We start from the raw sequence: 27,400 nt of genomic DNA, 5'->3' as shown, positions 1-27,400 counted from the left end.
TCCCCACGGCCCGGCTCCTCCGCGGGGCCCCGCTCCGGCTCAGCCGCCGCGGCCCGACTGCGGGGGGCGAGGGCCGCGGTCGGCCGTCGCGCACCCCCCCGCCGGAGTTGGCGCTCGCCCGCCGCGCGGGGGCCGTTTAAATGGGCCAACTTGGAAGAGCGGCGGCTGCGGCGGGGCAGCCGCTGGGGCCCGAGTCTCCCAAGTGCCGGGGCTGGGGCGCGTGTGTGCACACGCGTGTGCGGTTGGGGCAGCAGGGGTGCGTGCGCCCCGGGGCGGGGGCCGGGGCCGAGCAGGCTGGAGCGAATTGCCCCAGGCCGGGCTCGGACCCGAGCGGGGCCTGAGGGAGAAGCCCGCGCTCGGCGGGACGCCCAGCAGGCGCGAGCCCCCGACCGCGGGGGCGGGGGCGCGGGGCCCGGACTTTGGGAGCCCGGGCCGGGGGTAGGAGCCGCTGAGCTCGGCGGGTCGATCGGGGATCAATAAGTATTTGCAAGCAGCACCATGTGTGGGGCCGCAGAGCCCGCGTCAGGATGTCAGGGCTCGGGCCGGAGAGGCGGCCCAGCCAGAGGCTCCGCAGCGGCTGCAGCAGGGGCGCCGGCGGCGGCGGCCCAGGCGCCGGCCCCGGGGGCTTCGGCGCGCTAGCTCCCAGGGCGCGGGCGCGCGGCTGGGGCGGCCGGCTGCCGGCGGGCGCCTCCCGCCGCCGCCGCCGCCGCCGCTGCCGCCCCCCGCCCCCGCCCCCGGAGCGCCCGAGGGGCCGCCGGCTCGCGGCAGCCCAACTCCGAGCCGAGCTCGGAGCAGCAGCAGCAGCAGCAGCAGCAGCAGCAGTAGAGAGAAGAAGAGAAGGAGGAAGAGGAGGAGGAGGAGGAGAAAGAGGAGGAGGAAGACCGGGAGGAGAAGGAGGAGGAGGGGAAGGGGGAGGAGGAGGCAGACAAGTTGCTCTCTCCGAACCCGAGGCTGCGCCCCGGTGCAGCCTCGGCACCATGCCGGCCGTCAAAAAGGAGCTCTCGGCCAGGGAGGAGATGGCCCTGGCCGCCTTCAACCAGCCCCTGGACGCGCTGCCCGACTACCTGGCGCCGCTGGCCGCCGCCGCCGCCATCCCCATCCCGGTGCCCGTGCCCCTGGCGGGCCCCCCCCCCGCGGGGCTACGAGCCGCTCTTCGCGCCCCCGCCGCCGCCCCCGCCGCCGCCGCCGCCGCCGCCGCCCCACCTCCACCTCCACCCCCCGCGCGCCTACCTGAGCCTGCCCAGGGCGCACCGGCCGCTGCCGCTCCCCCCGGACGAGCTGGCGCTGGAGCGCTTCTCGGCGGCCCCCGACTTCCAGCCCTTCCTGGACCACGGAGAGCCGTGCATCGAGGTGGAGTGTGGCGACAACCGGGCGCTGCTCTACGTGCACAAGCTGTGCCAGGGCAGCAAGGGGCCCTCCATCCGCTACCGCGGCGAGTGGCTCACCCCCAACGAGTTCCAGTTCGTCAGCGGCCGGGAGACGGCCAAGGACTGGAAGCGGAGCATCCGCCACAAAGGTGAGTCCCCGCGCGGGGCTCCCGCGGGACTCCGCCGGCTTCTCAGAACTAGGGGCCGGGGGAGCCTCCGCCACCTCCCTCGCCCGGCCCAAAGGGGGCGCCCCGACCTTGGCGGCCCGGACCCCGGTCTGGCCCCAAGGGGGCGCTGCCGACCCCCCCCCCCCCGGCCTGGGATACACCCTCCTCTCCCCACCCCAGCCGTGCACATCACACATCTCCACTCGCACAGCCCATGCCTGCCAGGCACTAGGTGGGACGAGGTCGAAAGATGCAGGAGGAAGGAACGTCTCCCCCAATTTCTGAGGTTCCCTCTCTTCCCGTTCCTCCCCCCCCAACTTTGCGAGAACTCCGGGCTCAGGAGCAGTGGGGGCTCGGGGCTCTCAGCTCCGTTTTGGGGGCCCGGGGGCGCCCCGGGGCTGGAAGTGTGCCCTGAGGGAGCCGGTGTCTGGGGGCCGTTTGGCTCCGCGTGTGAGTGCGCGCGCTCGGTGTGAGTGTGGGCGCCCGCAGGGGCCGGGAGCGCCGGGAGGGAGGCGGTACGTGGTGGTGAGGCGGCCGGGGCCATTTGTTTGTTTCTCCGTCCGTGTGCGGATGAGACAGTGCTGGTGTGCGTGTGTGTGCGTGTGTGTGAGCGCGCTGCGGGGAGGGGACAGGCGGCGGCAGCTGGAGAGCCGGGGCGGGGAGGAGGGGGCGGCGGCTTGGGAGAGCGCGCGGGGTTTCCCGGAGCACAGTGTGGGCGGCCAGAACCCGAGCCGGATCGGGGAGCGGCGGCCGAGGCAGCCCGGGGAGCGGGCCGGGGCGCGCCTTTTGGGGGGGCCGGGGGGCCGGCCTGCCGCCTAGCCAGCCAGTGAGTGCGGGCCCGGGGGTCGAGGTTGAGTTAGAAAGTTGGAGGGTGGTGGCGGTGGCGCAGCTCCAGGGAGCTGCTGGGTGGGGAAAGCGTCCTGCAGGATGGGAAGGGGGTGCCGCTCGGTTCCGGGGAGGGGGGAGGGGGAGCAGAGTGACCTAGCCTCCCCCTCCGCCCCCCCCCCCCCGCAGTGGCGAGAGTGGGCAGCCCCAGGCGGGCTGCGCGGAGGCGGAGGCGGTGGAGGAGCCGGCGGGGTGCTGGGGGCGGCTGGCTTGACAGCTCATTAGCGGAGCAGACGGGAGGGGCAGCCCGGGGCAGGAGCCCGCAGGCGGCGGGGGGGGGGGAAGGGAGCCACCTCGCCGCAGTCCTCCCCCGCCTCCTGCCAGTCTGGCTGCCCGCGGGCTGGCCTCCTGGGTTCCCCCGGGAAGCCCCGCTGGGCAGCGGCTGTGCGTTAGGGACCGCAGGCAGGCGGGCGGAGCGCTGCGGTTCGGGTTCAGCAGTCTCCTGCCGGATCTGCGCGCGGCTGGGGCGGGGTGGGGCGGGGCGGGGGCGCTGGGGGGGCTCGGCACCTCCTCGGCTCTGGGGCGGCCAGCCCTGGGGTCTGTGCCTCGGGCCAGGAGGAGGGGGAGGGGCGGGGGTGCCGAGCCGACGGGGCGAGGCGGGGCGCCTAATTCTACCCAGAAAGTTGGCCCGAGGTACAAGGGAGGGTCTGTGTGGCGATGCCCTGGGTCCCTGAGCATGGGGGGGGGGAGATGTGGGGGTGCGGAGGGGTCGGAAATTCAAGGGGTGTGTGTGTGAGTGTGTGTGTGTGAGTGCGGGGTGTGTGTGTGTGTGTTGTGAGAGTATGTGTACGTGTGTGAGTGTGTGTGTGTGGTCTGTGCCAGGCGCAGGAGGTCTGAGTGTGCAGCCTTTCCATCTTGTGGGTCTGGGCGTGCTTGTGTGGTCTGTGCCCTGGCTGCGGGGGGAGGGGGTGCATCTGGGCACGTTCGCAGCTTCTGGGCCCTGGGTGCCTCTGGGTACGAGCCTGCCTGCATCTGCATGTGCACATCTGCGAGCCGGCCTCCCTGGAGCATGTGTGTGTGCACGCGGGCTTTGTGTGGGTGCACATCTGTGGCTGGTTAGCAGGACACGGATGTGCGTCTGGGAGCCTCTGCATGTCGCTGCCACGTTTGCAAGGTACATAGGAGGCGCATTTCTGGCCGCTGCCCCCCCTGGGCTTCCGGCCAGCCTTTAGGCTGCTCCCCCTGGATGGGGTTCTAGCAGCATTTAGGCCCCCCTCCACCTTGATGGAGTTATAGCCAGTGATTATTTTGCCCCCATGGGGTTCTAGTCTGTGTTTAGGCTGCCCCCCTGCTGGGGTTCTAGCCCTGTTTAGGACGGCCCCCCTCCTTGTGATGGGGTTCTAGCCTGCGCTGACCTGATTCTACTTAGGCCCCCTCGCGTCTCACCTTCCCTCTCCTCTCTGTTGCTGCTTTCAGGGAAGAGCTTGAAGACCCTGATGTCCAAAGGCATCTTGCAGGTTCACCCTCCGATCTGTGACTGCCCTGGGTGCCGCATTTCCTCGCCAGTGGTAAGATCCTGGGGACAGAGCGGGATTTCACCTCACGGCCTGGCCTTTCTTGGTGACTTCTGCCCCGGGGGCTCATGGGGGAGAGCTGAGGCTTCCTTGGAGGTTTTCTGCTGCCACCCTCTCTTTTGTGCAAAGGAGAAAATGGGTCCGGAGAGGTTAAATCAAGGTCACAGGGTTATGCCAGCAAGCCAGGGCCTCTGACCAAATCCACTGCCTTTTCCATGAAGGAAGACTTAGGAAGACTTTCCGGACAGACAGGGAAGTCGGAGGCCTAAGATCTGAGCTCCCTTCCATCTCAGAGGTAGAAGGGCCTTAAAGGTCTGCTAGTCAATCATCGTTCCTGTGCCTCTGACCACGTTAAATTTAGTCAGGCCCAGAATAAAGAAGGGCCTGGGATCCAAGTCACTCAGCAAGCGAGCTCCAGACGCAGGCACCAGGGCTAGATCCAGGACACAGGCCTGCCGGAGGGGTGTAGGGGGAGCATGCTTCCAGTTGAGGTAATGAGGGTGGTGTTGAGAAGCAGCAGCCCAGAGAGTGATGTTGTCACAGTTTGTCACTCCTCCCAGGTCCTCAGGCAATGGGGGGGGGTGGTGGCGATCTTTGGTAATCAGGTGGGCCATCAGTGTTGAGAGGGCCAGGTCTCCAGACTCAATCTCTGGGGCCAGATCCAGGACACAGTCCTGCCAGAGGGGTGCCTGGAAGGGCTCCAGTGACTTATGAGGGAGGGAGATGTCCTCAGGCTGGAAATCTGTAGGGGGGAGAGCAGTCCCTGGCATCCATGGCACTTCAGAGGCCCTAGTCTGCTCATCCGTGGTGTGTGAAGATGGTGACATTTAAGGGTGTGTGCCCCTGATCTGGGCGTCCTTGGGATATGAGGGAAGGGCCTCGGGCATCAGTTACTGTGAGGTCAGAGCCTTTGGTCTGGGTATGTGAGGGCGGAGCCTCTGGTCTGAGTATGTGAGGGCAGAGCTCCCAAGCATCCCTGGCATTTGAGGGCAATGACCCTGGCGTGGGCATGCTTAGTATGTGAGGGCTCGTGCCCCCGGTGTGTGCATTGTGAGAGAAGGGGACCCCGGACCTCGGTGCCCTTTGAGGGCTGGGGCCTGCATCTCCATGCTCCATGCTGCGCCGTTGTGTGCACCAGGGCAGCTGTTCCATAGGAGGGGAACCCCTCCTCCACCGGATGTCTGCAGTGTACCTGTCATGACTGAGAGCAGGGTGCCTAGCCTGGATCCTGGGAGAAAGCAGGAACTTGAGCGTCTGTATGGCATGTGAGCTTTGAACTAGGCCAGTGTAAAGGCAGGGAGGCTGGGTTCTGGCCTCTGGTTCTGGCAGAAACAGGTCACCCATCAGGCCTGTGTGAGCTGGGAGGGATCCAACTGCATAATCTTTGTACAGAACAGGAAACTGAGGTCTCAGGAAATGACTTCCTCAAGATCAGATCTTGAGGTGACCTTGGAACTTAACCTGAATTGGGGAGGGGGTACAGCTAGATGGTGCAATGAATAGAGCACCGGCCCTGGAGTCAGGAGGACCTGAGCTCAAATCTGGCCTCAGAGACACGGAACACTTCCTGGCTGTGTGACCCTGGCCAAGTCACTTAACCCCAATTGCCTAGCCAAAAATCCCCCATAACCTGAATTGGCCCAGGAGAGAGTTTCTCCTTGTGATGAGTGAGGGTGGAGGAGCTCTGGAATGGATGCAAGAGATGCTTGAATAAGTAATGCAGTAAGGGAGAGACAGACAGGTGTGGGAAGGGGGTACCATGGTGCAGACCTGAGCCGCTCTCACACAAACTTGGTAGTCTTGAAGTCATAGCATTTCCTGCTATGGATTGAGTGGCAATTTGACTTTGGGGAGGGGAGGACTGTAAGAGGAGGCCCCGGGCATAAGGGGGTGCTCTGGTCTCTGTTCTTTCCTCCCCTCTCTCAATGCAGCTGCAGGGGCCTCCTAGGAGCTCTCCACCCACGTTTCCTGTTGGGGTGGGGGGAACCCCAGTTTTTCCTATATTCCGCTTCCCCAGAGAGGCTTCCCCCACATTTCAAGGTCTTTGTAGGTGCAGGCCCCAGTCAAACATGAAATCAAATTTCTTTCCGACCCGTGGGGAGGTTCTGGGGAAGCTTAAAGGGATCCCAGAGCCCTCCCCTTGTGACCACGAGCACAGGCCTCTCACTTTGAAAGTCTGACTCACCTTCCTGCTGGGGATTCCTCTCCCCTTTCTTGTAAGGTAACACGGAGGCGATCTCCCTCCTCCATCCTGGCCTCGGTCACAGATGCAGGGGCACGGGGCAGCAAGGACTATGGGAAACGGACCTGATTTTGAGTCCCTTTCCTGGAACTTTGGACAAGTCCTGTTGCTGGCTGGGTCTCATTTAGCTCTTCTAGCAGCTGCAGGGGGTTGGACTTTGTTTTCCAAGAGCCTTTTCTGCGCTAAATCCTAAGCTCCCACGTCTGAAATGGAGCTGGGGCAGGACCCAGGCACTCTGGCTCCCAGCATGCCTTTCCTGCCTTTGGTCAGTGTCAGGAAGAGTTACCTTTAGTCTTGGGCTGTTCCTCGAGGCGCCACAGAACCCGAGATTGCCACAATGCTGAAAGCTAGCCGCTGGCTTTCAGGGCTCAGGCCTCCCTTTTTGCTTCCAGCACTACGGGAGCCTGGTAACCTCTCCCCTCTGGCACCTTAATCCGGGCAAGACAGCGACTCTCCCTCCATAAATGGAAATTTGTACATGTTCATGGGCTCACACTATTTGGAGCCCAGAGCCAACCATCCAATCGTATCCTAGAGAAGGAAATTTCTTGAGGTGGGACAGGTAGTAAAAATCAAAGGCAGAATTTGCACCCAGACCCCGGTGCTCTGTTTCCTGGATCCTGAGGACAAGCGGGTCCGTGGCGCTCATCCAGAAGGCGTGTTAGCTCAGACAGGGCATGGAAAGAACGAGATGAGGGTTGTCTGCATGGAGAGTCAGGGAAACCTCAGTTTCCTTCTTTGTGCAGAAAGCATCTGTCTTATGGGAGCACCTGTTGATGGTAAAAACTGGAATGGGGGGTGTTGGTTGCATGCCAGGGATCAAAGGTCAGAGGATGAAGGGTTGGAGGCTCTGGTGGAACTCCCCACTGCCCCACCCTGCTCGGGAGATCCAGGGATCATCCTGCTCCCCCTGCCCCCCGCAACAGGCCCGGCTCTGCCTGCCATCCCTGGTGCCCAGAGGGACCCCCTCTGCTGGTAATTAATGAGCTGCATGGAAATTACCCGTCATCTCCTCTCCATCCGCCTGCCCGCCTGCCCGCCCTCCACTTGTTCCACCGAGGGGAGGTGAGGGAGAGGATGCAGATGTCTGAGCTCAGCCTCGCTTGTCAGTCCTCCCTCCCTCCCTCCCCTGCATGAGTGCATCATTGCCCAGAGGCTGAGCTGGCTCCGGGAGCCCAGGCCCCGAACAGGGGAGACGCCTCCCAGTCGCTTCTTTCTACCCCATTCCTTTTATTCTCTCCCTGTGCGTCTGCCTGTCCATCTGTCTGTCTCTTTTCTCTCTATTACTCCATCTCTTTCTGTCTCTCTTCATCTCTCTCCTTTCTCTTTTCCTCCTTCTCTCTCTCTCTCTCTCTCTCTCTCTCTCTCTCTCTCTCTCTCTCTCTCTCTCTCTCTCTCTCTGTCTCTCTCTGTCTCTCTCTCTCTCTCTCTGTCTCTCTCTCTCTCTCTGTCTCTCTCTCTCTTTCTCTCTCTCTTTCTCTCTCTCTCTTCTATGCTCTGTATGTCTTTCTATATCTCTGTTTCTTTCCATCACTCTTTTTCTCTCTGGGTCCTTTATCTCTCCCTCCCTCTCTTTTTCTTTGTCTCCCTCTCTCTTTTCTGTCTTCTGTTTCTCTTTTTTTCTCTGTCTCTCTCAGTCTCTCAATCTCTTTCTTTCTGTTTTTGTGTGTCTCTCTGTCTCTGTCTCTCTCTCTCACTCTTCTCTGCCTCCGTATGTCTTTTCATATCTCTCTGTTTCTTTCCATCCTCTTTTTCTCTCTGTGTCCTTTATCTCTCTCTCCCTCTCTCTCTTTGTCTCCTTTCTCTCTCTCCATCTCTCTCCCCTCTCTGTCTCTTTTCTCTCTTCTCTGTTTCTCTCTTTTTTCTGTCTGTCTCTCTGCCTCTGTCTCTCTCAGTCTCTCCATCTCTTTCTTTCTGTCTCTGTGTCTCTCCCCACCCCTCTCTCCCCCTTCTCTCTCCATCTCTTTTCTCTCTTCTCTCTGTCTCTCTCTGTTCTCTGTCTCACTTCAAAAACTGCTTTATTTTCATCAAATCAGTTGGAAATAAGTTGCTTGGGTCTCTGTCTGTCCCCCACGGTAACCCCGCTCTGCACCTCGGACCCGGCGTAGCCCGAGCGGCGTGGATGGCGGGTGCCCATGCCCACAGAGACCCGCCTTCTGGAAGCTGGAGAGGCTTTATTTGTGAATGCCAGGAGGCTGGCACTTGGCTGGCTCTGTCTGGGTCAATGCTTGTCACTGTCAGTGTAGATTGGAGGAAGGCTGGAGCAGGCCCCGGGGGCAGCCTTGGGTCTAGGGCACCGGCTCCTCCCCGGAGACCCCCCAGGGCCGGGTCCCCCAGGTTATACCCCTGCTGCCCCAGGGCGGGCACCTCTGCTGGAGGGTCTGCTGGAACTTGCTAAAGCAGCACACTGTGTGTTCAGGATGTGGCTTTGCAGGTGGAAGTATGCGTGCATGGGGGAAGGGGGGAACGCGCTGTGGGGGCTCATCTCTGTGCCCCCATTGGAAGCCCATTTGTGTCTTGGTGCTTTGGGGGCACTGTCAGCAGGCTCAGGAAGAGCCGATGCTGCTTCAGACGCCCAGGAGCTGTGTGAGCTTGGCCAAGTCACTGAATGTTCCTTCAGCTCTAAAAGGGGGGTGCTGCTTCTCGGCCAGGTGGGCTTGGGATGAGGGAGGGATTTAGCAAGTGTTTAAGCCTCGATCCAGGCTCTTATTGTGGGTGAGAGATTGCGCCAGGGGGCAAGACAGCTCCCCTCCCCCTGCAGGGACCCAGCTGTCTGCCAGGCCTCCCTGAGGGGCGGGGGTGGGGCCAGGTTCCCGGCCAGGTGGCAGGGCTGCCTCGGGGGCTTCGGGAGCCTGGCCTTTGTGTGTACAGATGTGTGGTTGTGCGGGGGAGTCTGGGTATGCTGAGGGAGTGGGACCTAGCCGGCTCTTCTGTGCTATCTCCATTTCTCTGTCTCTGTCTGTCTCTTCCTGTGCCTTTATCTCTCTCTGCCTGTCTTTCTCCCCTTCTCTCTCCTTCTTCTCTGTCTCCTTATTTCCATTTATCTGCCCCTTCCCCTTTTCAGTAATCTGTGTGTGTCTCTCTTGTCTCTCCCTCTCTTCCTTCTGTTTCTCTGTCTCTCTCTTCCCCTCTTTCTCTTCTCTGTCTGTCTCTCTCTAGGTCTCTCTGTGTCTCTCCTGACTCTTTATCTCTCCTTCCCTTCCTCCCTCTCTTTTCTTCTCTTTCTCTGTTTTCCTCCTTTCTCTTTCTCTCTCTCCCTTCTTCCCTCCCTCTTTCCCCCCCTCTCTCCCCTTTCTCTCTTCTCTTTTTCTCTCTGTGTCTCTCCTTCCTTTCCTTTATCCTCCCTGCCTCCCTCCCTCCCCTCTCCTTCTCTTCTGTCTCTCTTTGTCTCTCTATCTCTGTTTTTCTGTCTCTGTCTCTTTCTGTTTTCCTCCTTTCTCTTTCTCTCTCTCCCTTATTCCCTCCCTCTTTCCCCCTCTCTCTCCCCTGTCTCTCTTCTCTTTTTCTGTCTCTGTGTCTCTCCTTCCTTTCCTTTATCCTCCCTGCCTCCCTCCCTCCCCTCTCCTTCTCTTCTTTCTCTTTGTCTCTCTATCTCTGTTTTTCTGTCTCTGTCTCTTTCTGTTTTCCTCCTTTCTCTTTCTCTCTCTCCTTTCCCCCCTCTTTCCCTCTCCCCTGTCTCTCTTCTCTTTTTCTGTCTCTGTGTGTCTCCTTCCTTTCCTTTATCCTCCCTGCCTCCCTCCCTTCTCTGTCCTTCTCTTCTGTCTCTCTTTGTCATTCTATTTCTGTTTCTCTGCCTCTGTCTCTCTGTCTCTGCCTCTCTGTCTCTGTCTCTGAGTCTCTCTCTTCTATCTTCCCCCCTTTTTTTCTGTGTTTGTATGTATCTCTATCTCTGTCGCTGCTTCTCTCCTCCCTTTCGGTTATCCGTCCCTTCCTCTCTCTCCCTCTCCCTCCCCCCCCAGACCAGTGCCCATCCTGGCTTTCTGAATGCTCCCACCCCCCCCTCCGCCGCCCCTGAGGTTCAGAACCTCCCGCCTTCCCTTCCTGCCGCCTCCCAGATGGATGTGAGGGGCCGCGTTGCCCTGGTGACAGGAGGCGAGGGAGCTGGAGCTGGGGCCTAGGAGGCTGGTGGCCGAGGCCGTGGGGGGCAGACCAGGCGGGGCTGGAGAGGCAGTGATTGAAGGAGATGGGAGGAATTAGGCATTTGGAGGCCCCAGCCAGCCATTATTAAATAAGTCAGAGGGACCGCCCCCCTACCTCCACCCCCAGCCACATAATGATCGATAACTTTTCTTCAGTATAACCAGCAGAGAGGGGGCCGGGAGCCTGCAGCAGCCTGGCCCCGGGTTTGGGGTGCTCCCCGGTGGCTCTCAGCGCCCTTCCATGTTTCTGCGGGCTGCTTCCCACGCGTGCACCTCATCTTCATGTCAGATGCAGAGCAGCATAGAAATTCCTAACACATATGACAGTTTAATGGATGCAGAATTCCTTGCATGTAGCGCTGTTCGCTCTCCCAAACAACCTGGAAGCGAGATGCTGCTATTATCCCCATGAGGAAAATGAGCCGGTACCATGCTATGCCACATGCCACATGCGTGCCACATGCCACAAAAGCCACATGTGTGCGGGATGCTCCCCGTCACATCCACTGCAGCTCCCAGAAACCTTTTCCAAAAGACTGAGGAATTTGTCGTTCAATTCACCAAAGGGCCCTCACCACCTTTGCGCCTGTGTTCTGGGGCCAAAGTGAGGCAAGGGTGGGTGTGCCGGCACTGGCCTAGGTGCCCACCAGCTCTCCCCTCTAGTGCCCCACCTCTTGGGCACTCCCTCCCTACTGCCACAGGACCTTGGCATGTGGAAGACAAATTGAGATTCTTCTGTTCTCTGGGGTCAAACAAAACAACTGAGGTTCTGATTCACAGAGAACCAGGGCAGGTGGGACAGGCCTGCCTGCTTTATAGTCCCTGAAAGAGGTTGGGACCAGAAATTCAGACAAGTCAGCAGAAGACCAGGGTCAAAACACAAGTGCACGGTCATACCCCATTTATTTTGGGTGAGGGGTACACAATTCCTGTAGGGTTTTTGAAATATTTGAAATGGTTATTGCTACCTTCTCTCTTTTATATCACCTTCATTTTCAAAAATGGCCCTCCTCTCTCCTCTCTTTTATTTATCATTCATTCATTTGTTTATTTATTGTTTATAAGCCATCCCAAGTCAGCAAGCATTTATTGAATGCCTACTGTTTGCTGAGCACTGTTCTGAGCCTTATAACAAAGAAAGTAAAGGGGCAGTGGTGGTGAGGAAGCATGTTAGCAACAACTTGCCAGCTCTGTCTGATGGTTTAGGTAACATTTTGCACATAGTGCTGTCTCTGAAAAGAAAGGAGGGTGATACATTGTTTCATCTTCTCTTCCACTCTAAGCCTGCTGATTATAATGCCGTGGTGTTTGGTTTCCTTGTTTCTTTTTCTTTCTGTTTACAGTTATTGTTATTGTATCTAGACTTTCTCTGGTTCTGCTTACTTTACATTGTATCAGTTTGTGGAGATCCTCCCAGGCTGCTGGGAATTCATTGTTTCTTACAGCTCCGTAATCCTCCCTGACGTTCATGCGTTATCATAGAATGTGGACCACAGTATGCTCAACACTTGCATATACTAACTCTCACCCTGCAAAAGTGTCACCATCGATATTTTCATCCCCATGGGGCCTTTCTATCTCTGATCTCCTCGGGTCTAAAGCAATGGGATCATTAGCTCCATGGGCGATTCTGAAGACTAATTGTGAAACTGAGAGGTCAGTCGGAGGGACAAGGCCAGGTGGGATGAACTAACTGCTTTAGGGCTTGAGGGACTGGGTCGTGTTGACTTTGCTTCCTCAGCATCTAGCACAGTGTGTACCCACAATGCCCAGCATGTATTAGGCACTTTAATGAATGTTTTTTGATTGCTGTTGTTGTCTGATGGAAGGCAAAAGGTCCTGACTGAGGTCAAGATCAAGAAAAGTAGGAGACTTGAGGGAAAGACAGCCAGACGGGGTCTGGATATTAGCATCAAGATTTACTGTGTTGCTTTAAGCAAGTGACTTAACCTTTCTGGGTCTGAGCTTCTTCATCGGTGGGACTTAGTGGCAGTTGACTCCTACTGAGGAATGATCCCCGTGGCTTGTTGGGGACTTGGGCAGAGAAGCTGCCAGCGACAAGTGGGGGCGTAGGGGTGATGGCTGTCTGGAAAGGACCAGAGCTTGGGGGTGGAAAGCCCTGATGTGGAACATCATTCATGGTTCATGATTGGATCTCCCTGATCCCAAATCACTGCCCCATACCGTGTCGAGTGACATGTGTCATAGAAAACACACAGGTGTGGTTTTTTTTTTCTTAGTCTACAACTATAGTGGATATTTCTCAAGCACTGGGCACTAAGGGGGGTAGAATGGAGAACAGATTCATACCTTCCAAGAGCTTACACTTTACTGGCATTCCTCAGTCACAAAAGAGTAGGGAAATAAGTTATTAGGAGTTAGGGCTGGGGGACCATTGTTCTGAACCCCGCCAGCTACTGAACCTGGGATTCTTTTTACGTCCCTTCCCAAGAGCCAGGATTACTTCCCCAGTCTGAGCTGGAGCTGAGCTTATGGGAGATCCTAGAAAGACATCAAAGTGGTTTTGAGGTCCCAGGTCCCTGGGCAGGGTAAGGGGGCAGCCATCTTGGAGTTCGGGGAGTTTCCCAGAAGGCAGTTTGGAACCAGAGCTAAGACTGGATGTAGATATCAAGGGATATGAATATTTCCCAGAACTGGGGTGGAGAGAATAGGACTGGAGGAAGAAGAGGCTGGCTAGAGCTAAAAAAGGGAAGACTTGTGGATTTGTGTGCGCCATAGTGGATTTGGTGACTGCTGAGTATCAGGGTCATCAAAAAGGAGTCAGAATTAAAGGTTATTCCCCAGGCTGGAAGAGGCAGTGGCCAGAGTTAGCCTGGAAGATTTCTTTCTCTTGGCTCTCTCTGGATCCTGAAGCTGATCCAACCCTGGTGCCCCCACCATATGGGCCGCCAGGGGCACCCCGACTCCTCTACCCAGATTAAGATATTGGGGGGAAATCTTTTCCTCCTTAATTCAGTTAAACCAATTTTTTTTTTCAAAAGAACTAAGAAAGAAAAAATCATAAAGCCCATACATAGAAAAAGAAAGGTTTAAATGTAACCAAGATGTGGCCATTTCAAGATAGCTCAGAAAAAAAAAATCTCCTCTCACCTTTCCTTATTCTTACCTCCATTCTCCTTCCTATCATCACTTGAGAGTGGTAGGACAGCACACTGTGGAGGGCTAATGGACTTCTCCAATCCCAAAAGAATGAATGAAAAAGCATTTTTAAGGCAGTTGAGGTTAAGTGACCTGCCCAGAGTCACACTGCTAGTAAGTGTTTGAGACTGAATTTGAATTGATGTTCCCCTGACTCCAGAATCTATGCCACTTAGCTGCCTCATGAATGAGTGGAAAAATTTTAAATGCTTACTGCATGCTTAGGATAGAAATACAGAAGCAAGGAAGTTGTGTTATTGGGAGTGGAGAAGGTTGGGATTCCAGAAGACGGGAAGCCCTGGTAGTCTAGCCCTAAGGCCCCCTGGAGGGGGCCAAAGGTCACAGGGATCCTATAAGAATGACGTGTTCTTACACGTCTTGACTCCAGGGGCAGAGAGCCCAGAGTGACCTGTTTCTCTTCACTTCCCTCCTAGAACCGGGGTCGTCTGGCTGAGAAGAGAACCATCCCACTGCCCCCCACCAGGATCCCAAAGAAGGAGCTGAGTTCGATTTTCTCAGCCAGCGATGGGGACAGTGACGGGAGCAGCCCAGCCCATGGGCATCGGCCAGATGTGAAGCAGGAGGACGACGTGCACATCAGTATCATGAAGAGAAGGTACGACTTTAGAGGGAGGAGGCCCTGGGTCCTGCCCCCAGGACAACATGGTGGAGTTTGGGCCTTTTGGTAGAGTCTGAAAACCCCGGGAGGTGGGTGTGAAAAGCAGCATTGTCAAAGCCTACTGTTCAAAGCTGTGGGAAGAGATTTTGAGTGTGTCTGCTCAGCTCTGGTCATTCAATCACATCCCGAAGGGCGCTCGTGCTGGCGAGTCAGGAAGTTGGAAAGATCCGGATTTCACTTCTACCTTTGTCGGTTTCCTTGATGATCCTCTCTTAACATCACGGAACCTCTCTGCGCTTGGTCTCCCATAAAATGGAGACCGTGTATCTGGAGCACTTTCCCCACAGGATTGTTTCAGGGACCAGAGGAAAGAGTGTCTTTAAATTCTTGGCAGATTTGGGGAAAGAAGTGACTCTGTGAGCTCAGGAGGAGGAGGAAGATAGAGGAACAAATCCTGCTACTCGCAGTCAGTACTTGTGGGGCCTTTGGCAAATCACTTGACGTCTTAGAAGCTCCTTTGTAAAAAGGAAGTGATAACACCCAGCTCGCCAAATTTTGGTTGTTTATTCTTTGTTCTCGATGATACATTGGGAAGGTGAAACTATGATATTCAAGTGAATTGAATCGAAGTGAGGGAAGGCTGTGCAAAGTCACCAGCCTCACTTTCCCCTCCAGAGCCATCTGGGTCCAGTGGCGAGACATAGATCAGAACAACTGGACGTGGCCTTGGATGTACCGGAAGCCCTTGGCTTCTTACAGCTAAGATTTGCCAAGGGTCTCCATCTGACTGAGGCAATGCCCATGTTTTGATTAAGGTGAGGTAAGAAATGAGGCAAAGAATGGCCTTTTTTATCTAGTTAAAGGGGGAAAAAAAGGATTATTAGGAGATTGTGATTCTGCATAAGAGATTTTGCAGAACTTACATTGCTATTGTTTCATGGACGTTGGGTTGTTCAGGATCACCCAGAAGTCTGCTGTAATCCTTTGACCACTGGTCTCTGTGTCATCCGGGAGCCTAAAAGAAGGGTTAGCAGCCTCATACCAGGGATAATGGCCCAGTGACACCTAAGAGAAAGCCAGGTGCTTCAGTGGAAAGAGCACCAGGGTTGGAGTCAGGAAGTTCTCGATTCAAATATGAACTCAGACACATATTAGTTATATGACCCTGGACAAGTCACCACCTCTGCCTGCTTCTGTTTCCTTATCTTCATCTTTCACCCAGGGTTATTGTGAGGAGGGAAAGAAACAAGCATTTATTAAGCCTTTACTGTGTACTAGGCATTGTGCTAAGCACTTCACAAATATACTCATTTGATCTTCACAAGAAATCTGAAAGGTAGGGGCAATTATTATCTCCATTTTGTAGATGAGGAGACTGAGGCTAACAGAAGTGACTTGTCTAGGGTCACATAATGAGTATATCGTGTTAGGATATACTAGCCCAGATCTTCGCATTTAAGAACTTATTCTGAGCCCTTCAGAGGAGCTAGACTGGACCTTAGCAATATCCCTATTTTACAGTTGAGAAAATTGAGGCAAATAGAGATTGTGACTAACACAGAGTCACCCAGGAAGTCTCTGAGGCTGGATTTGATTTCAGGTCTTCTTGATTCTATTTATTTACTAAAACAACATTTGTAAAGCACTTTTGCAAACCTTACAATGTTCTGTAATGAGAGCTGTTGCTATGGTTATTGTTGTCACAGGCAGGGGTCGGGGTTAGAGGTCATACCTTGTCTGGCTCATCGGAGGGGTAGTTTCGGATTTAGGAGGGGCATTTGCACAAAGAGTGTTGGATTTTGAAGAGAAGGCAGAAGTTATCTTGTAACAGGATCCTTGATCTGGAGCTGGGAGGGGCTCAAAGGATACCCAAATTAAAGGGAGTGTCTAGGAGATATTTTATAAAAGGGGAAACCAAAGCCTAGGGAAGCAAATATTTTATTTTCCCAAATACAAAGATAATAACAAGACAGAGCACTCTAATATAGGTTAAACACATGCAATTCTCTTAAATGTGTTTCCATATTTGTCACACTGCACAAAGAAAAATCAGATCAAAAGGGGAAAGACATAAGAAAGAAAAGAAACAAATAAGCAAATAAACAACAAAAAAGGTGAAAATACTATACTTAAGCAAAGCACATTTTTAAAAAATTTTATAGTTATTATTAATTTGGCTTTTGATGTGACTTCCATGATCCAGTTTGATACAATCATAATAAATAAGAACTAACATTTGTAGAATGTTATTCTATGCCAAACACTGTGTTATGTGCTTTAGATTTGTTATTTTCTTTGATCTTCCACAAGAATCCTAGGAAGGAGGAGTTATAATTATTCCCATTTTACAGATGGGAAAATTGAGGCAAACAGGTTAAATGACTTGCCCAGGGTCACACATTTAGGAAGTATCTGAGACTGAATTTGAACTCAGATCTTATGGATTTTAAACTCAATATGCCATCCAATACACCACCTAAAGACTTGAAGAACACATTAGTGGGAAAAGTCCAAATGATATCCAAATATAATTTGTTGTTGTGATTTTCAGTCACATCTGGCTCTTTCTGATCCCATTTGGGGTTTTCTTGGCAGAGATACTAGAGTGATTTGCCATTTCCTTCTCCTTCTTATTTTACAAATGAGGAAATTGAGGCAAACATGGTTAAATAACTTACCCAGGGGTCACATAGTTAGTGTCTGAGGCTAAATTTAAACTCATTTCTGGCTGCCTCCAGACTCTGCACTCTGTGCTCTGTGGCACCCCCTAGCTGTCCTAAATGTAACTGAGAAATGTTTACCAAAATAAATAAAAATACAATATAACCTAGATAATGTTAATTTGTAGTTTTCTAAGTCATTAAGCTGTTTCTTTTTGAGTTTGGCGCCTCTGATTTAGTCTAATTACATTTTACAGAAAAGGAAACTGAGGCACAAGTAGGTTGAGTCACTTGTCCAAGATCATATAATTAATGTCTGAGGCAGAATTTGAACTGTAATCCTCCAGTTATGATTCATTTTCCACATTTTATAGATAAGGAATTCATTCAGTCAGTAAGCATCTAGTAAGTCCCTACGATATGCAGGGTACTTTGCTAAGTGCTGCAGATGAAACATGAAATAATCCCTTCCTGTAGGGAGTTTGTGTTCCAAGAGACCTACAGACGGAGGTTGGGAGGTCAGAGAAGAATGGGCAGAGCAGGATTTGAATGTAGGTCCTCTGATTCCAGTCCCCATCTCCTATTTTTCAGATGAAGAAAGGAAAAGATCGTTACTTATCCAAGGCCACACGGGCAGTAAGGAGCAGGGCCTACATTCAGATACATGAACTGCTTTTTTCATTATGCTGGAATATCAATATACTGGAGATGAGGGTCCCGGGAGATGAGGGGCTGCTCTAAGGCCTCTGGGCATCAGAACCTGGTTTAGGCCAGCAGGGGTGGCCCTAGGGCTGAGGGTTGTTCCTGAGGAGGCCCTGAGAGGAGGCAGTGGGCTTGCACAAAGGGTTAATCCAATCCCCTGTGGAGGGCTGGGGCAGGAAGGAGCTGGGGAGCCTTTAGCCTGCCCATACGGGATTATTCTTGTTTCCTCTGGCCCAGAAGGCAGAAGCTGGAGCTGGGGGTGAAAGTTTCAGCCAAGCAGGAAAACCTTCCCAACAACGAGAGCCGTCCAGAAATAGAATGGACTGCCGCAGGAAGTAGTGAGTTCCCCATCACCAGATGTGCTCAGTCTATGGCTGGACGTCTCCTTGTTGGGGATGATGGACCGTGGAGCTGTGGGTGAAAGTCTCAGCAGTGCAGAGAGAGGTTCGGTTTCAGGAAAACCTTCCTAACAACAAGATCCGTCCAGAAATGGAGTGGACTGTTGCAGTAGGTAGTGAGTTCCCCATCACTGGAGGTGCTCAGTCTATGGCTGGACGTCTCCTTGCTGAGGATGTTGGATGATGGGGCCATGGATCAGGCTGTGGGGCAGACCAAATGGCTGCTTGGGTCCTTCTATGGATTTCTTGGAGGTTGCCCATCTCCAGGCAAATCTAGCCTTAGCACTTACTGTTGGTGTGACCTTAAGTCACTTTTATATGGAGGCAGCTGGGTGTCACAGTGGATAGAACACTGGCCCTAGAGCCAGGAGGATCTGAGTTCAAATGCAGCCTCAGACACTAGCTGTGTGACCCCGAGCAAGTCACCTAACTCGATCGCCCTCCCCAATAAAATAAATAATAATAATTTAGGGAGAGTTGGTTGCTCAATAGATAGAAAGAATTAAGAAGATCTGAGTTCAAATGTGACACTTGGCTGTAACTTAACCCCAAAAAGCCTCTGTTTCCCCATATGTAGAATGGGAATAATAATAGCACCTCCTTCCTAGGGTTGTTGAGAGGATCAAACGAGATTCAATTTAGCTGGCATTTTTTTTTGTTTCTTTGTGTAAGCAGGAGTAGTGAGATTTGAACTCAGATCTCTGACCTTCACTAGGGCCCTCCTTCACTGCCTCAGCATGGTGTGGAAGGGACATCTGTGAGAGCTGGCACTCTTCCCAGCTGGGCAGGCTCCATGGAGGTGCCCAGCAATGGGCTTTGGCATCCAAGGACCTGTCCCAATCATTTCTCAGGGGATCATAGATTCAGTGCTGGATGGGGCTTTCTTGGGGATCACTGATCCATTTTACACAGAAGGAAACTGAGTCAGAGTAGTGAAATGACTTGTCTATAGTCACACTGCTAGTCAAGGTCAAGGTTGACATTCTCCCTTGTCGTCTCTTTGAGTTTATTGATTGTGTATTTGGGGGGGCACTGCCCCGGTGCTTATGACTGTAACTCAGTCACATCTGACTCTATGTACAAGAGGGACAGAGTGCTCGCCCCTCTGGAAGCTCCCACTCTCCTGAGGGGTGCGGTGTGGAAACAGAAAAACACACCCATGATGGCATCAGGAGGGAGAGCACAGACTGGGACAGTTCTGGGCTGAGGCCTGAAGGGAGAGCAGAGCTTGTTCCCATGATCCTTTGTGCCCTGGTGAACACGAGGGGCAGGAGGCTGGCCATGACCGCTGCTGGGAGAGCCCCTCACGACACCCGTGTGCCCCTGGCTTTCTCCTTAACCGGGGCTAAGGCAGGAGGGCACTCCAGCGCTTTCTCCTGCTATTCCCCCAAAGCTCAGTGTGCCCCTGGAGAGTCTTGGCCACCCCCACCCCTGACACTCTCCTGACATCATCCCCATGCTGCAATTCCCTGAGCTCCTGACCCTGGAACCTGGGAACCAGGCTCAGCTGACTGTGTAACCTTAGGTTCCTTCCTTGGGACTCAGTTTACAAATTTGTAAAATGAAAAGCTCGGGCTGTCCGCCTGTGTATTTCAATGGAAAGAATGCCGGTTCTGAATTCAGAGGACCCAAGTTCAGGTCCTGCCTCTGACCCTTAGTGACCTTTCCCTTTCCCTCCCTGGGACAGTTTCCTCCTCTGGCTAGCCAGAGAGGGTAGGGTTGGACTAGACAGCCTCAGAAACCGGTGATGATTAATAGCAGCCTTTCCCTTCTCATGGAGCATTAGTCTTACCACGGCAGCTCCGGGCCTTCTGGTCCTAAGACCCTCTTGGTATCACCTTGCCAAGATCAAAATGGGCACATGGGCACGACAGATTTTAGGAGGGAGCGTAGGTTTGGGGCTGGCTTGGCTTTTGTGAGCTCCTGGGCTTCCCTCCAGCTGCAGGTTTTATTGGATACTTTCTAAGGCCTGTGGGAGAGGGGGATGCACCTCCTTCCTGTGCCTCAGGCCCCTGACTCCCTGCCCTCCCCCTGTACTCCTCCCTCCCAGCTCTCCCATCCCAGGGGGTTCCTGGCCAGCCTTCTTCCATTTTAATTGGATGATTAATGGCTAGAAAGAAGCAGGCCCTTCTTCCCTCCCCAGCCGGCTCTCCCAAGCAACTCCCCTCCCCCTGAGTGTGGGCTCCCTCTCGGAGTTCCTATGGAGGGGAAGGAAGCAGAGATAATGAGGATTTAATTTTGTTCTTACCTATTCATTTGTCTGAGGAGACGGATTGGGGTTGGCTGGGCTGTCCCCATTGTTGGGCCCTGGGCGGCTCCTCCAGTCAGCAAACCTCCATTTCTGGGCCAGGGAGGGCTCCCTTCCCATAGCCCCGGAGTGCCTTTTTCTAAAGGGATCTAGCCCAGTTGTAACCTGAAGGCCCTTGTCTGGGCATCTCCCTGCCATCACCTGGGGTTCTCCTCTCAAGGGCCTTCTCTCTCGGTGTCCCCCCATCGTTACACTGGGACCCTTTCTTGGGCGTCTCCCCATCATAACACTTGGAGTCCCTTCTGGGGAACTCTATGGTGTAGTAACACTTGGGGCTCTCCCGATCCAGGAGAAAGGAGCATCTCCTTGGGTATAAAATGAAGGAATGAAAAAATCATGTATTATGCACTTACTGTGTACAAATCATTGCACTGAGCTGGGTATCCTTATAGAAAAGTGGACACGCTCTTACTTCTCAGGCAGGGACACCTGCCCTCCAGCAGGGAAAAAGTGAGGGAAGAATCCCAGGAGTGGGGTAACCAAGCAAATAGCCCTGCCTCCTTGTAAAAGTCATTTCCACTGATGAAATCACACCCATTTCTGCTGTCAAGCCATTCGACCGGAACCCAAGGTCGCGAATCTCCTGCAAGCTGAGGGGGTGGCCAGATGGTCCTTGAGCTGTAGGCAGCCCTGCCCCGCCCCAGGTGGGCCTCAGGTGTCCAGGCCTGAGACATCGAATCCTCCAAATCCCGGCAACCCGTCAGCTTCTCAAACCAAATCCCAGATCGGGCGTTCGGGCCACATTCACATGCCTCCATTTTCCGAGTCCTTTCCCAGATCAGAGGAGGTGATATTTATAAAGCTCTTAGCTCAGTGCCTCCTATGCAGTAGGTGTTTAATAAGTACTTGTTCCCTCCTCCTTCCTTCTCCCCATCTTGGTCTTTCCATTTTCTTCCTCTAAAATGGAGTGCCTCCTTTTACTGTGATTATATCAGCAATGATTTCTGTGCATAAGACTAGGGTGGGGCTCCCCACCCCTCTGAGGACCAGGCATTGTTCGTTCCCTCACACCGGGAGCGACCCTTCATCGGGCCTCAGTTCCCTTCTCTGGAAGATGAGAAGGTGACATGTGATGACCTCACAGGCCCCTTCTAGCTCCGGAGCTAACATCCGTAGCCAGGAACAGTCCCCTGGCTCACACTCCAGTTCGCCTCCAAGGAAGCTGTATACTGCTCAGAGTGAGAATGAATGGTCCTCTTCATCGTGGGCACTTCCTGCGGCCTCCTGACTGGCCGAGCATGTACTTGTTGCTGAGGAGGGGACAAAGAAAGGGCCCTCCCAAGATCCCCAGGCTGTCTGGGGGTAGTGGACAAGAGAGGCATTGTAGATCAATAGAAAAGCTGCTGCTGGTTTGGAGCAAAGGGCTCCAAAGGGAAGGGGCTCTTGAGTATATACTAATATATACTAATAATGATAATTATTTAAGATTCACAAAACACTTTACAAATATTATTTCATCTGATCCTCGCAAGAACCCTGGGAGGTTTGTGCTATTAGCGCGGTTTTTCTGATGAGAAAATTGAGGATGACAGAAGTAGGTGATTCTTGGGTCGTACAGTGAGCTAGTAAGTGTCTGCAGCTGGATTGGAATTCAGGTTAGGGCTCTGTTTCCTTCTGCTCTTCCTGTGATCTTGAGCAAACCCCTTGCCCTCTCCAGGCCGTCTCGGTAACCCGAGAGGGTCAGATCTGAAGGTTCCTTTCATCCTTAAATCTATGCTCCTGTAGCCATGGGCAGATCTAGGCTCCGACTCAGTGGATTAATTCACAGTGTCAGGAACTGGGTCAAGCATTGAAGAGTCAAAGGCAAGGATAAATTCATCCCTGCCTTCAGAGAGCTTACACTCGAATGAGGGACACAGTATCCACAGGGTGCCACATGCCAGATTCAGGCAGAGCAGTCACAAAGTGACCTTGAGTGGGAAGGCCTTGAATCCAGAGCCCAGGCCTCTTGAAATCAAGGATCCTTTTGCTACCCAGATGCTCATAGACTCTCATAAGTTGAGTTTGGACTGGGGCTGGGGGGCTTGAATGAGAGTACCAGGAGTTTGACTTTTATTCTGTAGTCTTGGGGGCTGAGTGGGAGAGAGGAGGCATCCTAGAAGCCCTGACTATGACCTAGGGTCCTGTTATGGTACCCACCCCCATATTAGAACTGTAACAAGAGCCATTTCAGGGTAGGAGTAAAGGGGTGACCCTGAGGGAGGGCCAGGGGGGATTCTGGGGATGGGGACTTGGGGGGAGAAGGGAAATGAGGAGAAAAGGAGTTGAAGGGGCTGAACTGACCCTTTTTCTCTTTTTCTGCAGGGTCCACACTCACTGGGATCTGAACATCTCCTTCCGAGAGACGTCTTGCAGGTAATTCTGGGTCCTGGGTGTCGGGTAGGAAAAGGGACTCATTGGAGTCTCTAGGAACAGTGCTGTCTCATCTGTCTAAATGAGGGAGGACTCAGCCCTCCCTCCCCCATCTCTTTCCTTTCTGAGTCTCCTCTGCTTCCTTTCTCTTCCCCTTATCTTCAGCTGCCCTCCTCATCCTCAAACCCCTCTCAGCTTTCAGACCCCTGAGTCCTGGGGCTGGCTGATGTCAGAAAGGAGCAGAGCCCCCAGTTCCAAAAGACCGGAGAAGGGGATGCCCATCTCTTAGTTAGCCGCTCTGCCCAGGAGCATTGATGGCTTGATCAGTCCACTGCTGCCACCCGCTCCAAAGGGGAGTCCTGGACCTTTCCCGAGCTTGAGGCCATCTGGGAGAGGCCCCTTAGTGGGCCAAAGCTAGTGACCCCTGACCAGCATTTAGGATGATACCTGATTTAATTGGCCCTTTGGGCCTATCTGAGCCGCAAGGAAAGGGGAACCCTTGGGAAGGGCCGGCCCAGCTATGGCCTTGGAGGCGCCGGTTGTGGGCTGATTATATTCCAGTCTAATCCTCAAAAAGGGAGGACAGGAGGACAGAGAGACATGGGTGGTGGGTTGGACCTGGACATCCTGAGGAGCAGAGGCCATAACCAGACCCCCCAAAAGAGCCCTGCCACAGATTTAGGGCACGAGTGGCCGGGTCTTAACCCTGAGCGTGACAGAGGTCTGGGGAGGGTCTCATCCTAAAGCTGGAGCAGGCCAAAGATTCCCTGTTTGGAGATCCATGAGCATGAGGAAAGTCAGCATGGTTGGTCTTAGGAATGGCGGGGAGGTATCCTGGATAATCGGTCTCAATTAGAGATAAATGGCAGAAACCATCTACCCCTTTCTCATTTTATAGTAAGATAAACTGAGTGGTAGCAAGTCATCCAGAATATAATTCTTAGAGGCAACATGGGAATTTTGAAGGGCCAGGGCTCCCCTCCCCCCCAGTTATGCTCGGAGAGATGAGTTTGTGGCCGGTTTGTGTAAGAGTTTTGTACCTGGGGTTCATGTGAACAAACCGAATGGCTTCCCTGGGAAGGAGCCTAAGAAAAATGGGCCTTCAGCTGCAGCAGGAGTAGAGGGTAGAGCAGAGGGTGAACTTCCCGCCACTTCCCTGGCCCCCGGGCCTGGCTGGGCTCCGGAGGTATTTTATGTTCCCGAGAAGGGCCAGATTATGGGGCCGAATTACAATAAAAACATCTTTAAACTTATTTCTACCTCATTTTGGAGTTGCCAGCTCAACTGATCATTTTTATGACCTGTCATGAACATTAATGACGTTTTATGAGCCTTTTACTTGGGACATTACAGGATAAATTTGTCAGCAGGGCCTGTGGGGAAATCAAGGAGGCGCCTCCTGCTCCCCCTTCCCTCCCCCTTTCCTGCCCCAGCCTGGCGGGACCACCCCACCCCCACCCCACCCACCCCAACCCTCCCGGTCAGGGCTAGGAGCTGCCTGTCAAAGCCCTCCCAGACACCGGGCCCCCCAAGCAAGGGAAGCCACAGCCTTGGAGAACCTGCGCTCCCAGAGAGCCAGGCGAGGGGAACGGGCCGCTCTTGGTTAGTCTCAGGCCTGGTCTGCTAGAGAAGCCTCTGCTACACCTTTTGAAAGTCCCTGTCCTTCCCAAATCTCCCTGGGTCACCAGCTCCCCCTTCTCCCCTGCCCAGAGGCAGTGTGGTCCTCCCTGTGTGACTCTGGCCAAACTCTGGACCTCACCGTCCCCACTTGCGAAGCGAGGAGTCAGACGGGGTGGCCCCTGGGGTGCCCTGCAGCCCTAAACTCCCCAGAACTTGATTAAGGGACCGTGGGGAAGTCACCCTTCCCCCTACCTCCCTCTGCCAAGGCTTCTCCTGTGCAGCCTCCATTAGGGGTGACGGTCTGGGGCGGCTCAGGCTGCCTGTGGCGCTGTCTGCCTGGGGGTCTGTCCATCTGCTCTGCACAGATGGAGAAACTCCCAATCCTTCCAGTCTCTGACCCTCCAGGCGGCCCCAAGCCTCAGAAGGGTGTGGATGGGGGGGACCTTGGGCCACTGGAGCGGGGCCAGCCGCCCCTTCCCCCCATCTCTTGGAGAGCTGCCGGGGAGCTGACAATGCGATTAAGGGGATTTAGGCGATGAGCCCGGGCGCCCTGAGCCCATAAGCCGATCCCCACCTCCAGCCACCGGCCCTCAGCGCTGAGTCAGCGTCCTGGACTCGCCGGGCCACCGGAGGGGGTGGGGCGGGGGCTCCCAGGAGCCTCGTGGGCCCAGAATGTCTGCAGAACGCAGATTCCATCTGTCTGCCTCCTGCTGAGTCCCTTGATTCTGCAGTAGGAGGGGAGGGGGTGCTCAGCTCCTTTGCTTGGCTTGGGCTTACCTTCTGGGATTTATGGAGAAGCAGGTGACCCCAAAATGTGGATGGAGGGCCAGAGCACATGCCCACCAACTGCCGATTCTCTCTTGCTCCCCAGAGGGCCAGGTCAGGCTCTGCTAGGGAGTAGGGGGGTCCCCTGGCCCCCGGGCTCTTACTCCCTCCCTTGCCCATCTTCCCGATAGTTCTCTGTCTCAACCTCTGAAACTCCTTCTCATCATCCTGGGTACCAGAACATTTTTCTTTTCTTTTCTTTTCTTTTCTGAGACAATTGGGGTTAAGTGACTGGCCCAGGATCACACAGCTAGGAAGTGCAGGACACATTTTCTTTAACCACCAGCAAGCTCCCTCTGGAGCCTGGGAGAGAAACCCAGAGGAGCTGAGAAACTGCAGGAGAAGGGCACAGTCCAGGGAGAGGATGGGGGACAGAAAGAGGGGAACACTGGAGGGCAGAACTAATGGGGTCCTAAAGAGAATGCTGTATTTGCAGCAAAACATCCCTTTCTGTGCCTCAGTTTCCTCACCTGTAAAGGAGGAGGTGAAGTTCCTCCTAGCTCTAAATAGATTTTCTTTTGACAATTCATTTTAAAATTTCCCCCCAAATTTTGAGTTCCAAATTCTCTCCCTCCCTCCGACCCCTCCTCTCCTCACTGAATCTTAATTTTTATTATCCTATGAGCTGGATTTGAATCTCATCTCTGCCCCTTACTACCTTCAGGACCCCGAAGCAATGTATATTGCTTCCCTTCTGTGTTCCTCAGTTTCCCCATCTTTAAAATGAGGGGACTGGGTTGGATGGCCCCCAAAACCCCTTCCAGCTCCAAATGTGGGGCCTAAGTACTCAGTCGGACCCCCGTGGGCTGGGCCCAGAAGTGCCAGGGACAGGGCTCCCGTAGGAAGCAAAGACAGGCAAGGGGGGAGGGAGGGAGGCAGACAGCTGTGCCAGCAGAGCGGAGGCGCCTAGCGTGGGACCATGGCGGCAGGAGAGGGCGCAGACTCCATAGTGGAGCAGGGTGAGATACCGCTGGCAAGGTGGGCTGGAGACAGACGGGCCGGGCCTGGACGGACAGAATGAGCAGCCAGGGGCTTCCTCCAGGGGGACGACGTGGTCACATTTGTGGGGCACAGGTTGAAGAGGGGGAGACCAGTGGGGAGGTCCAAGGTACTGAGGCCCTGGCCTCGGGGTAGGCATTGGCAGTGGCTGGGGCCCACAGAAGTGAGAAACTTTGAAAAAGAATATTAGTTGGCATTTTCTGTCAGTTAATCCAAGGGCTGGCTATGGGCCAGCGTTGCCCTGGATTCGGAGGAACCAAAGTCGGGGGAACTCTCACAGGAGGAAAGTTCTTCTCCTGTGCAGGTGGATGCTCATTCTGCCAGATAGTGGCCTAGAGAGGTGCCCCGAACCCCAGGAATATGTCATGTTGGGAATTCAGCTCAGTAACAATCCCCTGATCTTTTCACTACAGTCCTCTTAGCCCCATTTTACGGATGAGGAAACCTGAGGCTCAGAGAGTGTGACCCAGTCAGAGTTCGGAGTTCCCCACCTCCCCAACTTGGGTCCTTTGTGGCACTCAAGCTCCCTTTCCTGCCTTTGGCAGTGGGGGGGGCAGAGAGATGTCCCGAGGGAGGCGCAGTGGGGGGGGCTGGCACTGGGTGCTTTGCCCCCCTTTGCTCCCCATCTGTTGTCCCCCAGTGCTGAGACCAGCAATTCTCTGTCTCATCCTGTCTGTCCCTCATTGATGAGCCTGCCTGATTAAAGCAACTGCTAATCACTTCCAATTAATCCGATAAACTGCTCACAATTCAGGCTATTTGCATAATGCCGGGAAGGGCAGCTCAGAGGGGATCAGGCCGGCCCACCTGGGGGAAGGGGTCCGCTGTCCCAGGAGCCTGGGAGCCTGTGTGGCCCTGGGGGTCACGGAGGAGGTGAGGCTCATGGTCCCAGGAGGGGGGAAGGACTCCCTGGAGGGAGAGGTCAGAGCCCTGCTGCAGGGGGGGAGCCCAGAGAGACAGGCCGGGAAATAAGGGGGGGTCGCACCCACGGGACTGACCCTCAGGGTTCCTGGCCGATGGGGGCACCCCAGCACTCAGAGGGGGGGCCAGAGGCTCAGGTGGAAACTGATCTGATTACAGGGAGAGGCCTGGCTTAGGGAAGGGGGGGCTGAAGCTCAAGGAATATTTAATGAAGTTAGAATTGGGACTCCCGGTCATTCTGTGGCGGATGGGAGCCGGCGGCGCCTGCCAGGGATGGGGTGCTTCCTTCCTCAGTGAGGTGGGCTGCCAAGGGGGGGGGAGAGGGGAGGCGGTGTGGAAACCAACAAGGAAAGGGGTCCTGGGGGGCCAAGTGTGTTTCTGTTCCTGCGTCTGTCCGGCTGAAGGTGTTAATATGTGAGTGAGGGAAAAGCTGAGGGCATTGACCACATACATACATCCTCTCCCTCTGCGCTTGTTTCTGCTTCTCTCTGACTCCGTGTGTGTGTCTCTCTGACTCTCTCTG

At 54.5% G+C, this 27,400-nt stretch overlaps 1 protein-coding gene across 1 annotated transcript in view; it reads left to right on the top strand.

The window, feature by feature from the left end:
* Positions 1 to 888: 888 nt before the first annotated feature.
* SAMD11 (sterile alpha motif domain containing 11) overlaps positions 889 to 27,400 on the top strand; it is a 43,552-nt gene continuing 17,040 nt past the window's right edge. The window contains 5 exon segments of the mRNA XM_074306651.1: positions 889 to 1,133; positions 1,135 to 1,516; positions 3,836 to 3,927; positions 13,908 to 14,089; positions 22,465 to 22,515. Of these exon segments, the coding sequence (XP_074162752.1) occupies positions 978 to 1,133; positions 1,135 to 1,516; positions 3,836 to 3,927; positions 13,908 to 14,089; positions 22,465 to 22,515 (863 nt within the window). The 5' untranslated portion in view covers positions 889 to 977.

The sequence above is a fragment of the Sminthopsis crassicaudata genome, chromosome 3 (genome assembly GCF_048593235.1).
Source record: "Sminthopsis crassicaudata isolate SCR6 chromosome 3, ASM4859323v1, whole genome shotgun sequence".
NCBI classification, from domain to species: domain Eukaryota; kingdom Metazoa; phylum Chordata; class Mammalia; order Dasyuromorphia; family Dasyuridae; genus Sminthopsis; species Sminthopsis crassicaudata.
The sequence above is the reverse complement of the archived record's forward strand: the minus strand, read 5'-3'. Positions and strand labels throughout refer to the sequence as shown.